This window comes from Crocuta crocuta, unplaced genomic scaffold, assembly GCF_008692635.1.
Source record: "Crocuta crocuta isolate KB4526 unplaced genomic scaffold, BGI_CrCroc_1.0 scaffold348, whole genome shotgun sequence".
Lineage (NCBI taxonomy): Eukaryota > Metazoa > Chordata > Mammalia > Carnivora > Hyaenidae > Crocuta > Crocuta crocuta.
Window position 1 is genome coordinate 1,372,395 of NW_027529573.1, and position 21,199 is coordinate 1,393,593.

The following is a 21,199-nucleotide window of genomic DNA, read 5'->3' on the forward strand; positions in this document are numbered from 1 at the left end:
GGTGGGTGAGAAACCAGTGTGAGGGCTTCTCAAAGCCATGAAAACTGCCTCCCTCTCAAAGTCAATGAGAGACTGCCTCATGGGGCAGCAGTCTCCCCATGTTGTGAGCTGAAGCGGAAGCCCCTCCTAGGTGGAATCCATGTGACCTCCATAAATCCAGACTTCAGGAGGAATCACTGAAGGACTGATCACCAGATGTGATAAGGTGCTGGCTGCTCAGACCCAAGTGTGTAGTTCCTCAAGGCCAACTCCAAAGGGCCTAAACCACCCAGAACTGGGAGGTGAAAGGTTATACTGGAGACTATACTTCCCCCTCCTGCCCTTGGGATACTGGCCCTGCATGGAAAGCTGCTCTTCTAGGTCCCTAGAGAAGCTGGCAGAGGATTCAGCAGTTACAGCTGCCAGAGGCAACTACAAGGATCCTTGGACTGGCAGCTATGAACAGGATAAGATGGCAGGGGAGGTACTAATCTCTGCACATTTTACGAGTTGCAAACCTGACCAGACGCCAAGCAAACTAATTCTTTAGGACCAGCTGAGACACAAGGCTTCCAGGTGTCTGTACAGAGGCTGGAGGCAACAGCCTTCAAGGCTGGCAGCCCCAAACAAGCACTCTGGTGAGGAGTGGTGGTGAATGAATCACCTCTACCTTTCCTCAGAAGGCAAATCTAGTCAGATAATCTGAAGCCCAAGGAACTGTGTTTGTGTAGGGCCCTCTATTGGCCAGGAGGACTCCAACTGAGAAAGGGAGCTCTTGAGACTACCACTTCTGAACCTTGAAAGGTGAGCATTTCCAACCCCAACTACTGACCATTCTTCCAGCCTCTGCTTTTCTTCTCTGTAGTGTTGAAACACCACAGCAGCCATCATCCATTCAAAACAGGAGTCCTAGAAATTCCACTGATAGAAACTTTGCCCAGAGAAATACTTGTACGAATCTGCAAAGACATGTATCCAGCAGGGTTTAATACTAAAAGATTAGGAACAGTCATGTGTCCATGAATAGAGGTGGGGTAAGTATAATTATGCAGGCATAAATAAAATATTATGTAGCTATTAAAAATAATTAGGTAGACCCTCGGTACTGAAACAGAAGTTGCCCCGGGTAAGGTGTTACGTTAAAAAAATCCTAGCATCAGAGAGTATACATAATAATACCATTGTTTAAAAACTCTATGTGCATAATCCTTAGAGACCATCTGGAAGACTCCACTACTTGGTTATCAGTTTCTCCTTTCAAGTAGTGAGATCTCTCGAAGCAGGGATAAAAACAGCATTAATTTTCTACCATTTTGATACTGTTTGCATTTTTTCTTACACTTAATTGTTGCTTTTTATTTTATTTTATTTTATTTTTTAATTGTTGCTTTTTAAAGCGATAAATGGATAACCAAAGAAGTCCCAAGATTTAGAGCGAACGCCTCTTCACACTTTTTTTCTAGCACTCTTGTCCAAAGGCAAAGCCTGTGTGGATACACTGCACACGGAACTCCTGGAGCTGTTTCTTCAGCTTCCCTACCAAGGGTCATGGCTTTGGCCACCTCCTGCCCTACTCCACTTCCTGACCTGGCCACACAGGCTTCCCCAAACCTTTGCTCTCTTATCTCCTTCTGCAGCCTCCTACATTTTCAGGATGGTAGCTGCCTCCTCCTTCTTCCAGATCCAACTCCAAATGAGCACTCAATTTCCTTTGGGAAGAGTTCTCTTGATGTGTCCCTAAGTACCACACAGAGGAAGGGCTCTGAGCCCCTATCTGTCTAATGCCAGATCCAATGACATGAGGTCCATACCAGGCTCACCCTTCATCTACAGATGCCCACTAAATAAACATGTAACCCAGGATCCCCATTATGAGCAACCATAGTACCAGAATGGCGATGGTAACTAATAAAGCATTTACAGTTTACAGAGGGCTTTTAGTATATGTGCTGCCGAAGCGAGCACTACAGAGGGCTTTTAAACTCATCATCCAGTTTAGTCCTTGCAACAACCTCACGAGGAATACCTATAGCACAGACCAGGCAAGTGAAGCCCAGAGGTATTAGGTGATTCATCCAAGGTTACTGCTGGGAAGTGCAACCCTGAGATTAAAAGCTGCCTTGCTAAGCTCAAAACCCATGCCTTTTCCTCAACATGAACCCTAGCAAGGTGTTCAGGGATACCACCTCTCCAATAGAGGGCCCCAAACTGATGGGTGTGTTGAATTCCTGCATCTGATTTTTCTAGATTTCCTGCCCACATTCTTACTGTCAGGATATCATAAAAGAGCTTATCAAATGCCTTAGAGAAATCAAGAGAGGGTCTCATGACTAGCAACCCAATGAAAATATGAAGTCAAGTCTAATTAGTCATGGCTAAATCACTACTACTGAATCCTAGTGATCAGCTCCTTTTCTAAATGCTCACTGTCCACCTATTCCAACATCTACAAATTCCATAGAATTCCATCAGAATTTGGTGAAGTCAAGTTAAAAGGATTATGAGTTCACTTTTTCCAAGATCTCTATTTCCTTATTTTTGAGAAGTGAGCCAGTTAGGGGCACCTGGGTGGCTCAGTCAGTTAAGTGTCTGACTTAAGCTCAGGTCATGATCTCACGGTTCATGGGTTTGAGCCCTGCGTCGGGCTCTGTGCTGACAGCTAGCTCAGAGCCTGGAGACTGCTCCGGATTCTGGATCTCTCTCTCTCTCTCTGACCCTCCCCTGCTCACGCTGTCTCTCTCTCTCAGAAATAAATAAAACTTTTAAAACATAAAAAAGAAGAAAACTGAGCCAGTTAGCCATTTCCATCTCTATTTCACTAACAGGTCCCTGGTGCATGACAGGTATGTGGCTCAACTAATCATTATACTTGGGGGTAGTGCCCCCATTCTCCAAGGTTTCTCAAAAGTTACTAATAGTGGTTCTGTTACTATGCCACAAAGATTTTTCATTTTTTTCTCAGTATACTGAGAAAGAATTTTCGAGTCTAAAAACTAAACACATTTCATGAGATTAGGTACCCTCATGCATCTTGGGCTTCCCATCCTCCCTTCCTAGTTTCAAGTTCATGAGCTGTAAATCAAAGGATTGGACTAAATCTCTAAGGTTCTATCCAGATTTCCATGACACTTAAGACAGATGCCAAAGATTATCTTTTGCTGGGTGTTTGTTAACATGACACCACATTCCAGAAGTTGTGGACACTTAGCTCCCACTCTGCAAAACACTGACTAAGTTCCAGGAGTTAGTTCCCGCTAAGGTGGGCTTGCTGACATATGCTTTCATTTAATCCTCAAAACTTTGTGAGGTTGAGGTTGCTATCTTCTTTTCACATATGAGTAACTAAGGTTCACAGAGAAAGCTGTTATTCAAGGTCACGGGTCTAGGAATTGGCAGAGCTGGGATTTAACCCAGGTCTTTGGATTCCAGGTCTGAGACAGTAAGTGCCTCAAATAACCATTTTACACTTGCTATTTGATTTACAGTGTTATTTCTCTCTTTTTACAAAAAGATTTTTAAATATTTTATTTATTTCTGAGAGAAAGAGAGAGACAGCGTGAGCAAGGGAGGGTCAAAGAGAGAGGGAGGCACAGAATCTGAATCAGACTCCAGGCTCTGAGCTAGCTGTCAGCACAGAGCACGATGCGGGGCACGAACCCACGAACCGGGAGATCATGACCTGAGCCGAAGTCAGACGCTTAACCGACTGAGCCACCCAAGCGCCCCTACAGTGGTATTTCTGAAAATGTGGCTGAAAATGTGGAACAGCAGCCTGAGACTCCCGGGGGCAGCCTGTTGAAAATGAAGACTCCCAGACCTTACCCCAAGCCTACATAAAAGGAATGGCTAAGACCAAGAAGAAGAATCTGCATTTTAAACAAGCCCCAGTGTTTCTGATGCACACTGAAGACTGAATCCACTACTTTACTCTTTCCTATGGGCTTTTCTACTTGATTTCATTCTTCTCTCACACTAACCTTGAGAGGCAAGCAGAATAAATCACTATTACCCCTGGCTACAGATGAGGAAATGACTCGAAGATAGGTTGTTCACCTTCTTATTCTGGATTGGGCTTAAAAAATAAATGGTTGGTGGTTGACATTTTGTAAAGCCTTAGCTCACTGGGGACTTTCACCTTCCTAGTGCTATTCTTACTCATTTGTAACCCCACAGTAGCTGCCTCTCTTTTTTCTTCAGTGATACTATAGTGGTACTCAGGGTATGGTGGGAAAAGTTGACTCCAGAATACAGGTCATTGCATGAAAAGGCCACCTTTGCAACTGAAACAAAACACAAGGGCTGACACTAGCCAACTTCAGAAACAGCTGTTGTTCTTATAAGAGGGCTAGTGATGGGAGCTCAGTGGAGCACCCTTGGATCTAAGCAGGATCACTACAGAGCAGCCTCAGGAAGGTATGGCCAAAAGATGACTGACAGAAGAAAACTACCCTCAAATTTGGCTTGAGGTACTTGGGAGGTTTTTCCTGGTAACGGTGACAAATGTGGAGAAAGAGAATTTGCTAGCACCCCTCCAAATACTGCCCAAGGGAAGGGGGGATTCCAACCCTTGGAGGAAAAATTAGCATAGTGGGCTGCCACAGTACATAAGGCATGCCATACCTGGAGCTTTGATGGATTTCAGCTCTGGAAAGGACATTTATAGACAGAGGTCTTACTGAATGCTCCCATTTCAGCAGAAAAGCCCTTGCCTGAAAGAATACTGCAGAGCAAAGAGGTGGTGACGATGCATACTAAAAGGGCTTCGTCCACGTGTCCAAAGAAAAAGGTGGTCATTTGACAAAAACATCATTTACTTAACAAACACAGAGCACCCACTGCATTCTGGGCTCTGTTAAGCTCTGGGATACAAAGACGAACTAGATATGGTTCCGGACTTGCAGAATTTCATACTCTAAGAGTGATGTTAGATGTGTAAACAAATACTGACAGGACTATAATTGAGGTATAAGAATAACAAAGAGGGAGAAAGTCTCCTATGTTTGGTGGGGAAGGTTCAGGGTGGATTTGGCTAGGCTCCTCTATAGAGGATGAGGTGTTTTAGTTGAATCTAAAAACTGATTACCAGGCAGACAAGAGGCATTCCAGCCTGAAGAAACAATTCATGCAACTGCACTGAGGGATAAGAGTACGGTCCTTAAGCTGCAGTACAGGTAACAGGTGAAGGGTGATCCAGAGAAGGCTGGGATGGTGTGAGAGGGCAAGGGCAGATCACCAAGAGCCAGGTCTTCCATGTGAAAGAGTCATCCACAGGCAGTGAAAAGTTATCAGAGGTATTTAAGCAAGCAGAGGTTCCCAATTAGTGGAACATAAAGTGTAAAACACCAAAGAGAGTGTTGGTTTTTAGTTGCCAATTAGTCTCCTTGAATGGGCATTTATATCTCAAGTCTACAGCTGGCTGTAGATATGTACACATGAAGTCTGCTGGCTAAGTGTTCACTAATAACAGACCATAGCTTCATCCTCAGGCAGCATCTCTACTGAGCTGGTCATTTTAACAACTGAGATTTTCCTGTATGAGCTGTAAGCACATAAGAGTGAACTTGTAACCTCTAGTAAATAATCATCTACTGTTGCTCTGTGATACAACTGAATGTCCAACCTTCAGTGCCCAATGCTGTGTTTACAAAGATCTTCTCCTGGCCGCAATTCCGAAAAATAAAATGCTTTGGATACCTTAACAAATCTGTAGGTAATGCCAGGAAAAGAGCCCTGGTCTGAAAAGAGAAGAACTGAAAATGTGACCTGGCTAAAAACAAACTTGCTGGGTGATCTGAGGCAAGCCATTAAGCCTCTCCAGGCTTTGATTTCCTCCTCTGTAAAAGGAAGGAGTTAGGTAAGCAAAAATTTCCACACACAGTAGGTCAATACTGAAAAGAGACATGAGGAAGGGGTTGTAGTCAGAGAAAGGTTGACTGGTTGACCATCCAGAGACCTCTCCAAGGCTAGCATTACCTGGCTGAATGATCCTAACTCAATGAAGCCTTGTTTTTGGCCTCTGAGGTCCAGAAACAGGGCTTCATAGCACCTGGAGAGGTACAGACATTCTAGGATGCCTCTAACCATTTATGAATCCCATGGTCCATTCACAAATTGACACTTGAAATTAGAACACCCACATCCCCCATACAAGTACTACCTCCAGACCCTTCTGTTATCAAGAAGCCCAAGAAGCTGAATTAGGCATCAGAAGGTTGTTCTGTGAGTATGGACTTAAAGGGAAATGAGCAGCCATGGAGAGACATTTCATTCTAGCACTAGCAAGCCAGCTAAACCAGCCCTGTCTATAACAAAGAATCCCCTTCTGGTGATCAAATCCAGATTCAATATTTTTATCTGGACATACTAATAGCTTTGCCTCACTGATTTTTCACTTTCTGTTTCACTGCTGTCCACTCATTATTCTTCTGGCTTTTAAACTATTTTTTTTTCAAGTATTTATTAATGTTTCTTTATTTTTGAGAGAGAGTGCGCAAGTGAGCAAGGAAGGGGTGGGAGGTGGGGTAGGCAACAGAGGATCTGAAGCAGGTTCCACACCATCGGCACAGAGCCAGATGTGGGGTTCAAACTCATTAACTGCAAGATCATGACTTGAGCTAAAGTCGGATGCTTAACAAACTGAGCCACCCAGGTGCCCTTCAAGTTTTAATTTAAATTCTAGTTAGTTAGCATTTAGTGTAGTATTTATTTCAGGAGTAGAATTTAGTGATTCATCACTTATATACAACACCCAGTGCTACAACAAATGCCTTCCTTAATGCCCATCACCCATTTAGCCCATCCCCCCACCCACCTCCCCTCCAGCAACACTCAGTTTGTTCTCTATAGTTAAGTCTCTTATAGTTTGCCTTCCCCTATATTCATCTGTTTTGTTTCTTAAACTTCACATATGAGTGAAAGGATTTGTCTTTCTCTAACCTACGTATTTCACTTAGCATAATATTCTCTAGCTCCATCCACATGGTTGCAAATGGCAAGATTTCATTCTTTTTGATAACTGAGTAAGAGTCCATTATGTATATAACACATCTTTATCCATTCATCAGTCAATGACATTCGGGTTCTTTCCATAATTTGGCTACTATTGACAATACTGCTATAAACACCAGGGTGCATGTGCCCCTTCAAATCAGTACTTCTGTATACTTAGGGTAAATACCTAGTAGTGTAATTGCTGGATCATAGAGTAGTTCTGTTTTTAACTTTTGGAGGAACCTCCGTACTGTTTTTCAGAGTGGCTGCCCTAGCTTAGTAAAATAATTTTTTAAGTGTTAATTTATTTTTGAGAGAGAGACAGAGTGTGAGTGGGGGAGGAGCAGAGAGAGAGGGAGACACAGAATCCAAAGCAGGTTCTAGGCTCTGAGTTGTCAGCATAGAGTCCAACACAGGGCTTGAACTCACAAACCATGGGATCATGACCTGAGCCGAAGTTGGACACTTAAGCTTAACCAACTGAGCCACCAAGGCACCCCGAGTAAAATAATTTTTAATTGAAAAAAAATCATTACTTCTTCAGATATGTAACAATCATCAATTCATATATTATCTAGCTCTGGGAGACACTTGGCTCCCTAGTAGCTAATAACAAATGGCTAACACTTATGAGTGTTCACTGCATGTGATGCCCTGTTCTTACCCAATACCACACAGGACTTCATTCATTTACCCCTCATAATAACATTAGAAACTAGGCAGAAGGTTAGTATCTACATTTTATAGATGAGGAAATGAAGCACAAAAAGGGTAAGTAACTTGCCCAATGTACACAACTAATAAACGACAGAATCAGGATTTGAAACCAAGCAATCTGGTTCTAGATTCTGTGCTCTTAACACCACATGATACTGCTCCTATTACATGTAGATCTGTCTAGTTTAACGCCCCCAGCAGACAAACTTCATTTCCAACTTCTTGGGGGAATCACGAACCTATTAACTCCCTGCCCCAAATCACCCATAAGTAAAAGATATTATGTAAATATTCCATTTTTTCCACTCTATATTTAATGTACATTTTAGCTAATGTCATCTTTCAAAGATTTCTAAAATTCAAAAAACAAATAAATTTTAAAAACTTACAATTAGAAATGAAATTTGTTTGGTCTAGAGTAGCTGGATCCTTTTTTCCCCTCTACTGCCTTTCTCTTTATGATTTGTACCTGTCTGGCTGGTATCTACAAAGAAGCACAGATTAAGACCTGCTGCTGAACAAGATTCCTAGGTCATCGTCTCTGGTTCCTCTGGGAGAAGACAAAGCTTTAACTTCTCACTTCAACACTGCAGGCAATTTTCCAAAACAATCCAATGTCTAGAACCAATTCCTCTTTGCCACTTACAGTAACTGCAGACATAGTGGCTGCTAAGGGAAGGATGTGGGGAAGAGGAAGGGGAGGGAAAGGCCTCACTTACATCATGTCTCTTGGCCACCCCTGGCAACTCATTCAACAAATATCCCTCACATGCCAGTGATGTGCTTAGTGGTGACACAATGATGGGCAAAATGTCCCATGGTCCATGACCAGGTTATACTTACAGAATATGAGAGGTCTCAGAATGTCATTAAGGAGATGATCAAATGAATAAACATAAAAATAAAACCACAAAAAAAAGCTTCAAAGGGAAGGTCTATGAAAGCATAAAACAGGAGTTCATGACCTATTCTATAACTATTTTCTTTGAAACATCCAGGTAAAGATCTGAAGGATGAGCAAGAGTTAATTAGGCTGAAAGAGAGTGAGGGGGCATTCTAGGCAGAGAGAAGAGTGGGAACAAGAGGCTTTCAGAAGAAGCAGGGTGTATTTTGGACACTGTGAGGAGGAGCAGTGAGACTGAAGTAGAGACAGCAGAAGGCTGTGGGGAGAGGCCAGGCCACGAGGGGCTCTGTAGGTCACATTAAGGACTGGTTTTTATCCAAAAGTGCTGCAAAGTCATGGAGGCATATGAGGATGGAGAGATGACAGTGTGACATGGTCAGATTTTTTTTTTTAAGGTCACTCATTCTAGCTGTTCTGTGGAGAATGGATTGGGTGGTGAGAGTGACTATGCAGTTAGAAGGCTACTTTAGTCACCCAAGTGAGAGACGATGGTAGCCGGGAACAGGGTGGTGGTAGGAGAAATGGAAAGAAATGGACACATTCAAAATATAATCTTGAGAAATAACTGACAGGTGTGGACATGGGGGATGAGAGAAAAGAGGTATTAAGAAGCACTTCCAGGTTCTGGCTGAGGCAGTGGGGTGGATGGTCATGCCATTCAACGGGACAGGTTGCACTGAAGAGAAGCGAGTTTGGGGAGGAAGTCTAGCTGGATCTGGGATGTCTGGAAGACATTCAAATGGGCAGGAGAGGTTCAGAGTAGGATAGACAGGACAAGAGCCCAGTGGAAAGGTTTGGATTGTAGATACAAGTTTTGGAGTCATCAGTGTGTGGAGGACAACAGAAGCCATGGGTGTGGGTGAGATTGCCTAGGGAGAAACAGAGTCTTGTGCCTGGAGGAACAACAACGTTTCAGAACTGGGTAGAGGATAAGCAAACTGGAATGACCAGAAAAGTGGGGGGAAAACCAGGAGAATATGGAATGTCACGGAAGTCAAGGGAAGAGAATGTTTCAAGAGTGACAAAAATAACTAACATAATAATAAATGCTAACATCTATTAAACCCTAATTATGGCCAGGCACTGGGCTAAGGGCTTTGAATACATGATCAAATTTAATGCTGCACAACAACCTTTTCCATTGGGAAGCATTTTACTTCCCCTTTTATAGATGAGGAAAATGTGGAAAGAAACTCAAGGTCAGCTGATTCAAGAGAAACTAGGATGGAAACTCAAGCAGGTTGACTCCAAAATCTCATTCACTTTTCTCTACTACTTCTAGCGCAACCTGGAAGGTAATATAAGATGAAGACTGAAGAGCCAGTGGATGGACCAATGTGGCTATCCCCTGGAAAGTTACTAAGAGAACATTGTTTCAGGAGAATGAGAATGGAAGTCACACTAGAGCGCACTATTAGAACTATTCTACATTATTACTGTTTTTCAGCTGTCTGAGGGAGTCAGTTAGGAGACCAGGCCAGTATATTAAATCTGTATCCCCAACAGCATCTAATTTGGTGCCTTTAATATAGCAAATGATACTCAAAATTATATGTGAACTGTTAATGTAAGCAGCACAAAATTGCCATGTGCTGTTCGTGGGTAACCCTTCACATTATACCATCCTCATGTTTTCAGAGTGCTTTCTTTTGTGAAATCCTGACCTGAGTTGAAATCAGAGTCAGATACTTAACCGACTGAGCCACCCAGGTGCCCCTCAGAGTGCTTTCTTATCCATTACCTCCTTGATCCTCACAACTACTTCAAGAGGTAGATTACTTTTACTACATCTCATAGATGAGAAATTGAAGCTTATAGTGGCAAAGGAACCCATGCCCATAGTTACAGAGCCAGTCTGTCTCAGCTCAGACTCAAATCCAGCTCTTCTGACTCCAAGTCTACTATTCTTTCTGGGGAGTCCGAGTGGAGAGAAGACCCTCTTCAGAGCCAGGGAGAACTGAGTTCAAATGTTAGCTTTGTGTGACCCTGAGCAAGTTCCTCTACCTTTTTGGACGTTCCTGTTTTCATGTAAAATGCGTAGGGTTATTGTGAGGGTTGAATCAGATAATCTATGTGAAACTCCCAATACAATGCTTAGTAAGTATCTGTCCTCCATTCCTGGCTCCACTCTACCCCCTCTGCATCTCTGCCCCAGACAGCAGCTGTGGGGCTTCTTTGGGATCTTAGTTCTCTTCCCAGAGAACAGAGCAGTATTAAGGCATGTTGAAGGTAACATACTGCTGCTATATACTTGGAGCCCCACTCTGTGTTCATGCTGGAGTTGTTTGTGGGGGTAGAGGAAGGCCCAGGTGTTTGTTCTTTGTAAGGCAGGCCCCAGTCCCGTTTAACTGCCAACCTTAATGAGTTGCTGGCTGGCTCTTTCCTTAGAGATAAACTAGACAAATAAGCCAACTAAGAATCAAAGGGTTGGGTCTGTAAATGCAGCAGCAACATCAACATTACAACAGCAGATGGCAGGGTTGTTCCACGGACTCCCTTGCCAGGAGCCAGAGACTGAGGAGTAACGTAACAGCACTTTTATTGACATTTGAGAGTTCATAAAGCTTTTGAACCAATACACTTCTATGTTATCTGACACCACCTGTGTGTGGCAAGCAGGGTGTTTGTACTCTGAAGCTACAACAGAAGAGGAAACTGAGTCTCAGGGAGGTTAAACAACATGACCATATTCAGGAATACAAAGAGACGCTTGTAAGCAAGGAGTCAGAACACCTGGGTTCAAATCTCAGCTATGCTACTTACTAGCTCTGTGACTGTGAGCAAGTAACTTTCATTCCCCTATCTGTAAAATAGGTCTGACCAGTACTACAGTTATTAGGTTGTTATAAGAATTAAGTTAGATGATACAAATGTGAAATGCTTAGGACAGTGTCTGGTACATAGTAAACACTCAAAAAATGGTAGTTCTTAACGTAACTATGATGCAACATGCTTGTTTAGATGGGGGTGTAGGTGAGAAACTGAGCATGGCTTTCAGCATCACAGAAGATACCCTGTCATCACCTAGCCCATTACACCACATCTCTGGTGGCTATGTTTATAATTTCTTCACCAGCCTTTCCTGAAGTCACAAATTTAGCGGAAATGGTCTGTTGCCTGATGAAGTAACAACAGCTTTCTATTTGTATTACTCTTTTTCCAGAGCATAGGCATTACAAATCACTTCTCAAAAGAGAAAGCTCAGAGTGTGTTTATGATCCCAAGAAAGGTGGCCTTGAAGAGTTCCCAGGACCCTTTAGTATGGTGGGGTTTTCCTTCTGACAATACTGTTAGGAACCGGGTCAAGCCAGAGGGTCCCAAATAAGGGCCATAAAGACTTATAGAAACAGTTTTCCTTCTTCCCACAACCCCTCCTCCTGGGCTAAACACTTCTGATGAGGGTGAAAATCATCAGAAAGCTTGTCAAGGTTCTTTAGTTTGCCAACATGCCAAGTCACTATACAACGTGCCAGCTCCATACTTTGACCTCAGCTACAAACAACATGCAGTCTGGTTGCTTTCCTGGCCTCCCCCATGGAGAGATGAGCCAGTTCCAAAGAGCTTCAGAGAGAATGATCGCAACTCTAGAACCAATGGCACTGCCAAAGGTACGTAAAGTCCAAGTAGGCCTGTTGGAAAGGCTGAGGAGAGGAAGGAGGAGGGCTGGTCAGCCAATGTCCATCAAAAGGATCCTGCTCAGGCGCCCAACTGCACCAGCACAGTTACAGACTAGGCTACTTCCAGGTTTGTCAGCTGGCCTCTGCTGTACAGTCCCAGGTTCCAGCCTTCAGTGGGTTCCTATTGTCCCGGGCACCTGAGAATCTGGCAGAAGGCTGTCAGAGGGAGGATTACGGATGTGGCTGCAGATATGGGGGATGGGGTAATGTAAGGAGAAGGCGAAGGGAGGAGAGTTTGAGCCAAACCCCAACAATTTCTTCATTGAATATCCAGCTCCACCCTGTGACTAGGAAAACAAAGGTGTGGGGGAAAGGGAAAAGAAAAGTCATTTCCTTTACTGTTAACTAACTCAACTGGGTAAGAGCAAGGCTTGAAGGGAGTCATGAAGAATTAATTTCTTTGGGTAGCATGGAGGGAGGGTCCTACTTTCAGCAAACCTGTGCCTAGACACTCTGAATGCATCAAAGAATCACAGATAAGCTAAGACAGAAGAAAATTCAAAGACCATTCAGGCTGACACCTCCTGTTCCTTACATCTAGGTTACTTATGGGGTCAGACAAATATAGTCCTTCCCAGGTATGAAGATCTTCCTCGAATCTGGGCAAAAGTCAGTAGGCTCCAAAGCAGCCAGTCTCCCCAGGGCAAATTACCAGGCTCCATCTGAGCACTTCATGTCATCCAGTTTTCATGAGAAAGCTCAGGAGTCAGGAAATGTGTTCCTTCAATAGAGCTGGATTAGAGAGACTATGTCCTTGAGACAAAGCTGTAAATAGGAGACCTATTCCAGATGCTCTACTTCCCCCACAGGCATGATCTTTGGTGTAACTGTGCCAGAGTAGTTTAAAGTTAACCTTAATCCCTGAAGCTCCACATTAGAAGCAAACAGGTATATAATAAGAAAAATAAATCCATGCATATAGATGCATATATAGACACACACTCACAATATAACATAAAGTGACAGCCACTGATTATTATGGGTATTCTATGTGTCAGGTGCTATGCTGGGCACTTTATCTAGGTTATTACATTTAATCCTCTGCGACAGCCTATTGGATGAGTACTTCTCATTTTATAGATGAAGTGCCTAAAGCTCAGAGCAGTCACCCAAGAGCAGTTAATAAATTGCAAAGCCAGGATTTGAAACCAGACAGCTTCCTTCTAGAGCCTGCACTCACCCACCATGGTAATGCCCCTTAGTTCTTTCTGAGCATATATTTACACATACATTTCTCTCTCTACCTCCCACTCTGACACACACACAACGTGCACACAAATATGTTCCCTAACAAGCTAGCATCTGACCAGACCCACACATGATGTACGAATTCAGTACTAAGATCAGCTCTGGTCATCCTTGGCCTTTCTTTGTAACTCTTTTTGTCTTTAGGCCTCTCAACTGTGATGTGAAGGGGTTATGTCACACAATAGGTGGTCCCTTCTGGTTCTGAAGTTCTTTAGTCTTAAGAGAATCCAGAAACTCAAAAAATTAGCTTTTTCCACCCTGTCCTGCTTATTTTGGATAGAAAATATTAACACAAATAGGAAAACAGCAGGAATAAATATGACCATATGGGTTAGGTGCCACAGTGAGCCTCAGCCTAGGAACTCATTAGGATTAGCTTCAGCTCTAAATGAAAGTGCTAGCCAAAGGTTTTATCCATTAGGGTCCCCTTAGAGCTCCAACATTCTGCTCCAATCCTTACTAAATAAAGGTAGTAAGTAAAGGTAGAAGCAACTTCCCTGAGGGTAAAAGGAGGAACCAAGGCAATTAGATCCACAGAGAAGACAGGAGAGCTGTGAATTAGAGCTGAAAGGGCAGAAAAGTGCTAGTTCCTCTCCTATTCTTCCAGAGGCTAGAGCTCTCCAGGCCAACCCCCCCACATAGTTCCTGCGGAGGCAAGGGCTTAAAGGTCAATTAAATTACTTGCTATCAGCAAGGGGGATGCTTTGCAACAAGAGCTGTGTGTGGGAGCTGGAATCTATAGCACATGGTGCCTGTCTACAGTCTGTCTCATTCTCAGGATGTGAGCAACAGCCCTACCACTTCAGACCACGGGGGCACACATGCCCACCCAGCCTCTGATGTGGAATGACTGTAGGCCAGGCACTGTTTTATGTTCTGGAGAATGCAGACAAGCTCCCACTCTTGAAGATTCCAATCTCACAGGGGAAAGAAATAACCATTCAGTGGGTGCCTACCATGTGCTGGGCCCTTGGCATATATGATTTCATTTGATCTTAACAAATCTATGAGATACATTTTTAACATCCATGTTTTCCCAATGAGGAAACTGAGCCTCAGACAACAGGAACAAATCTGACTTTAAGGTCTCTGTTATTTTCAAGAAACTGAGCTGCCGTCAAAAAATAATCTCAGAGCCATAAATATTTGTTAAATAACAAAACACAGGGAACTAGGGAAGCATTCTGTGGTGAAGAGCTGGCTCTGCCAACTGTACTCCAGAACAACCCTTGAGGCACCTGCGTCATCAGTAGTGTAGCTGTGGGAAAGTCATTCTTTCTGGGCCTCAATTTCCTCACCTATAAAGTGAAGGTGCTGGGATACCCTGGAAAGGGCTGTTCCCATTCCCTTATACCATTTCTAGCTATACCTGGCCCATGTGTGGCTCTTTTATTTGTTCATGTGCTCTTCCTTGGCACATTTTCTCCTGTCCCCTCAACCCATACCAAAATGGAAACTCTCAAGTCAGAAGTTTTTGTATTTTCCAGAACACAAAGTTGTGGCTGGCAAAAATAGGAGGACAGACCCACTTACCGGAAGCAAGAGCTGTGCCAGGCTTCGTTGACAGTCCTGTACCACCTCTGGCTTGGAGCGACGTGGTCCCCACAGCCCCGACACCTCCAGGAGTCTTCACCTATACATAAAACCAGGGGATTCAGAGGCCCAAAGTAGCAGGAGGCACAGGGACAGGATTCCTACCATGCAGAATGAGTCAACAGACCTATTGAAAGGGTGGTCCACTGCTCTGCTAAGTACACAGTTCCCTCCTCCACAAGATCTTGAGTAAGCACTTATCTAGCTTGCTCATCTCCCCAGGGACAGAGAATTCATAACCTCAAAAGTAGGTCTCATTCCATTTTTTAGAAATGGTTCCGATTATTCTTCTTTCCACAAAATCTGCCTTTTCCTAGAACTTTCAGCCCTTGCTTATTATAGCTCTGAGTAATGAAATGAATAAGGTCTCTTTCTTTTGACTTCCTATGACTGTTCCTAACCAGCACCCACAAAAACTTCTCTAGGTTAAACATGTTGTTGCCTTTTCCTATTCCATCACTGAGTCCAGGAGCTCATTCGTTCAACCAACATCATAGGTCGGTCTTCTTGTTGGACCCATGGGTCCTCTCTAAGCTCTATGTTGGAGACTGCTGGATAACATCATCTCTGTTCTTTAAGGAGCAAATCCACTGAAAAAGAACCCTTCTTCCATGTTATAATTTTTCCCTTAGTAGAAGCAAAGTGCTATTTTAGTTTGGAGAAAGAAATTATGGGGATAGACGGGAAAGAACATTTAATGAACACCTCCTATATACCAAGCCTTGTACTAGCTGCTTTCACAGACCCAATCACATTTAATTCTCAAAACAACCCTGTGAAACAGGTATTAAACTCATTTAATGGGTGGGAGAACTGAAACCTAGGGCGAGGGGTTGAGAGGCCAAACAGCAGATTTAGCATTTCAACTCAGGCCTAACTCATTCTAAAGCCCATGCTCTTTCCACTCCACCATGTTGACTTCTGCTCATTCCACTTAGGGGAGTCAGAAAAATCTTTGTAAATGAAACTAATATTGAGCTAAACCTTGAAGGATGGAGAAGATTTGCCAGAGGCTGAGAAAGAATAGAGAAGGGCTGTATAGGCTGAGAGATTAGCATGGACAATAACACAGAGAGAATCCATGTCCCTCCAAGTGTCAAAACACAATACTCCTGCTGTGGCTCAGATGCCAACTTCTTTAAATAAAGAAGGCAGCTGAGATCAAGCTGTGGTACCTGATTCGGCCCTAGAAAGCAGGACAAGGTTGTTACAAGACTCGCTTGTACACTCTGTGTATGCAGCTTTGTTCTCTCTGGGTAACTCCAGACTGCCACAGGCACAGTGACAGTCACTGAACCCTGTTTCACTAAACCTTGTTTCACAGGCACTGGGGTCATGAATAGACAATGCCCGGCTCCAGACACTTCAAGATTGCTCAGCAGCATTCTGGGGCAGCCAGGACACACAGACAATTTTCCTTATACTCCAGAGGAGAGTTAAATAAGCTGGAAGAAGGCTTTAAAACCTTGACCCACCTGCTCCTCTCCCCCAGTTCCATAGTGATAATGCCCATCACCACCTGAATCTAAAATTCTCAGACTTTCGGGGCGCCTGGGTGGCTCAGTTGGTTAAGCGTCCAAATTCGGCTTAGGTCATGATCTCATGGTTTGTGAGTTCAAGCTCCATGTCAGGTTCTGTGCTGACAGCTCAGAGCCTGGAGCCTGCTTCAGATTCTGTTTCCCTTTCTCTCTGCCCCTCCTCTGCTTGTGCTCGGTCTCTCTAAAATAAATGAACATTTTTTAAAAAAATTTTTAATGTTTTTTATTTATTTCTGAGAGAGAGAGAGACAGCGTGAGCAGGGGAGGGTCAGAGGGAAAGGGAGACACAGAATCTGAAGCAGGCTCTGAGCTAGCTGTCAGCACAGAGCCCCGACACGGGGCTCAAACCCACAAACCATGAGATCTTGACCTGAGCCGAAGTCAGATACTTAACTGACTGAGCCACTCAGGCACGCCTAAAATAATGAAAGTTTTAAAAAAATTAAAATTCTCAGAGTCTCAAGACGGCCCTTTTTAGTTTTTTTGGATGGTAGTGACCAGAGAGTGCATTATCATCCTCACAAACTCCAAGGTTCAAAGTCTGAGAGACTTATTCAAATTGGGTTTTCAATGAAGACAGATATGCAAATGAATCTTCCAACCTTTTTTTTTTTTTTTTAATTTTTAAAGTTTATTTATTTATTTTGAGAGAGAGAAACTGCGAGCAAGCAGGGTAGGGGCAGTGAAAGAGGGAGGAGAGAGAGAGAATCCCAAGCCAACTCCACACTATCAGTACAGAGCCTCATGTGGGGCTAAAACTCATGAACCATGAGATCATAACCTGAGCTGAAACCAAGAATCAGACACTTAACTGACCGAGCCACCCAGGAGACCCTGAATCTTCCAATTTATAGAGGTACAGATTTGAAACATTTTTGGAACCCTTGCATGGGTTTTTAGAGTCAGTTTGTGAACTGCTGTGTCCTGCCCCTACCAAGTCTCATTATTTTATTTTATTCAATTAATTAATTAATTTTTTAATGTTTTTCTTTATTTTTGAGAGAGAGAGAACAACAGCGCAAGCAGGGGAGGGTCAGAGAGGAAGGGAAATAATGGAATCTGAAGAGGGGCTCCAGGCTCTGAGCTAGCTGTCAGCACAGAGCCCAACGTGGGGCTTGAATCCATGAACCGGGAGATGATGACCTGAGCCCAAGTCAGATGCTTAACCAACTAAGCCACCCAGGCGCCCTGCAAGCTCATTATTTTAAACCACATTTTATTTCTCATTTTTACTTTTTAACAAAAAGGAATGATCTCTAACTTGACCACCCACATACTCAACAATTCAGCATTTTGGCCTTGGCTGACTTCTGGCTGTTTTCAAAATTCAAAAAGGATCAGGACTTTCCACTATGAGTATATCTGAGATAACTTGTTATTGACACACCCTCCAGAGCCTGCCCTTTCTCCAGTCTTGAGAAACTCAAAGCCACCAAATCAACACTTATTTAGAATCCACTATGTGCTAGGCACTAGGAGCACAAAGTCAAGACTCCTATTCCCTTCTCTCATACCACCTGGTTCCACCTTCCAAATGTCTCTCCAATCCTTCCCTGTCCTTCACTGCAGCCTGAGTTCAGGTCTTTGGCTTCTTTTCCCTATCTACCACATACTCTTAGCTGGCTCACCCAGACTCCCCAGTGTCCACAGAAGAAAAGGCTCAACTGTTTAGCATGGTACTTCTGTAATAGATTCCAACCTATCTCACTTCCATTACCTCTACCACTACTCCATTCTCTAGTGGCTCCTTCCAAGTATTATTTAAATTAGTTCAAGTCTTTCCCATTAAAAAAAAGTCTGGATTCCATTTTCTGCTCTAGCTACCACCCTTTTCCCCTTCATAGCCACACATATTAAAAAGCTATCTACACATCACTGCCCTCATTTCCTCACTTCCCACCTGTTGCAATCTGATTTCCACTCTCATTGTTTCTCTGAAACTGTCTCACAGAGGGCCAAAATGACTGCTTATTGCTAAATTCAATGGACATGCTTCAGTCATTTTTTCAGCAAATATTTATTCCATGCCAACTATGCATCCAACACTATTCTGGGGAAAGAGCAGCAAATGAGAAAGAGATTCAACATAGATAATAAACAATAATATAATTATTTTAATTATAATTGGGGCAAGTGGTATGAAGGAGAAATCAAGTTCATAACAAAGAAAATGGGGTTAGGGTAGGGCAAACAAGTATTTCTTAAGGAAATAATTTTCAAACTAGCTCTAAAGGATGAATATGAGGGGCTCCTAGTTGGCTCAGTCGGTTAAGCATCCAACCTCAGCTCAGGTCATGATCTCCCAGTTCGTGGGTTCGAGGTTCGGGCTCCAGCTTGGAGCCTGGAGCCTGCTTCAGATTCAGATTCTGTCTCTGTCTCTGTCTCTGTCTCTCTCTCTAAAAAATAAATAAAACATAAAAAATATTAAAAATAAATAAATAAATAAAGGATGAGTATGAATTAACCAGGAAGAGAGGAGGAGGGAAGAATAACACTAGAGATGGGGGTAGAGGGAAGACATGTGCAAAGGCTCTAAGTTAGGAACACAAGCTCCACACACATCATTAAAGTTGGCTATTGTCAGCTCCAAAGGATGAGAGGAACCAAGACGGGTCCCTGGCCTACTACAGTCCTTCAACAAACATTTACTAAAGAAATGAATGGCCCTGGGATGGCTCATCCTGGGTGGCTCAGTCGGTTAAGTGGCTGACTTTGGCTCAGGTCATGATCTCAGTTTGTGGGTTTGAGCCTCGTATCAGGCTCCATGCAGCTCTGAGCCTGGAGCCTGCTTTGGATTCTGTGTCTACCTCTCTCTTGGCCCCTCCCCTGCTCGTACTCTGTCTCTCTCTCTCTCTCAAAAATAAGAAATTAAAAAAAAATTAAAAAATTAAAAGAAAGAAATGAATGGCCTTCTACAAGGTGGCCCCAAAGAACCTTTACCTCTCATCATCTGTTACAAAAGGCTGCTCTAGGGGTGCCTGGGTGGCTCAAACGGTTGAGCATTCAACTTCGGCTCAAGTCATGATCTCAGACAGAGTTCATGGGTTTGAGCCCCAAACTGGGCTCTGTGCTGACAGCTCAGAGCCTGGAGCCTGCTTCAGATTCTGTGTCCCCCTCTCTCTCTGCCCCTTCCCTGTTCACGCTCTGTCTCAAAAACAAATAAAACATTAAAAATTTTTTAAAAAGAACAAAAATGAAAGGCTGCTCTAATCACAACTTGATCTATTTTCTGTTTCTGCCACTCACATTCATGTTCTTACATCCTAGCATTCACATCTCCAGCTATTCTGTGTTTAGGATACTTTACTGCCTTTTCCCTTAATCAAACTATCCTTTGATGGTCCCCCAAAGGCAGGCAGTGTTTGTTTCACTTTCTTTGTCTCTACCTGCTTTACATCATTTGCTTTGTAATTATAGTTCATTATGTTTCTACTTCCTTCAGTCCCACCCTGTGTCCCCCATCCCCATTCCCAGCTCTAAGGGACAAAGACTGCACCTTGATTATCTTCAAATCTCCAGGGCCTAGCATAAAACCTGGTGCAGAACAGACACTCTTTGTGTAGCAAATCCAACTGAAACACTGGATCCAACTGCCAACTATGAAGGTAATTTCCAAAGATAAGCTCCAACGGTCAGCAGGGATGATACCATTGAATAAGTGTTCAGGCTCTCAGGATGACTACCTATGGGTAAGGTCACATGTGGAGGTATAGGCCTCTGTTGATCTGTTATGCATTCATACTATTTTTCAGGTAGAGTACCTGAGCAAGAATATTCACCCAGAGCCTTCAGCTTCTCAAAACCAGATATTCTTCAAAAGAATACTCTTGGCTTCTTCACCTCCCTACAGCCTTGAAAGTTGATGATCCTCTTGCAACTGTTTTTTTTTTAAGTAGGCTCTATACCCAGTGTGGAGCCCAGTCTGGGGCTCAAACTCACAACTCTGAAATCAAGACCTGAGCCAAGATCAAGAATAGGACACTTAGCTGACTGAACCACTCAGGCAACCCAACTTTTTTTAAAAGTAGGCTCTACACTCATATGAGGCTTGAACTTATGACCCGGAGATCAAGAGTTGCATGCTCCACTGACTGAGCCAGCCAGGCATCCCAACTCTCTTACAATCTTTATTCTAAGAAATGTATTATAATAATACAAAGACCTAGCAATTTCTGTGAGGCCTAATAAAGACCAATCCAGAATCCAGTCTGCCTGGGAAATATTTTCTCTAGGACAATATCTCATTGTACCAGGACATTTACCCTCTCCCTCTATAGTGTTTATCTCTCATATTTGCAGACTTATCAACAACAGTGGCTATTGATTGTCAGAGGCGAGAAAGGGAGTTTGATTAAGTAAATGTCCTTAACAGCCTCAAAACAATAAAGGGCCCTTATTAAGTGTTTAATAATCAGAAAACTGTGCCTTCATAGCTATTACTGGAATTTGTTGCTTTTAAGAAGTTGTAAATGTGCCATGCAAAGGAGGTGAGAATTACAACAAATAGCTCATTACAAAGGTTCTCACCCTCAGGATCTTTTTAATACTAGTAC

General features: G+C 43.2%; 1 protein-coding gene across 1 annotated transcript in view; it reads right to left on the reverse strand.

Moving 5' to 3' along the window:
- The window catches only part of LIMK2 (LIM domain kinase 2), a 59,895-nt gene that overhangs the window by 31,629 nt on the left and 7,067 nt on the right, over window positions 1-21,199 (reverse strand). The window contains exon 2 of the mRNA XM_077761574.1: window positions 15,049-15,148. Within this exon, the coding sequence (XP_077617700.1) occupies window positions 15,049-15,148 (100 nt within the window). The remainder of the gene's footprint in view (window positions 1-15,048; window positions 15,149-21,199) is intronic.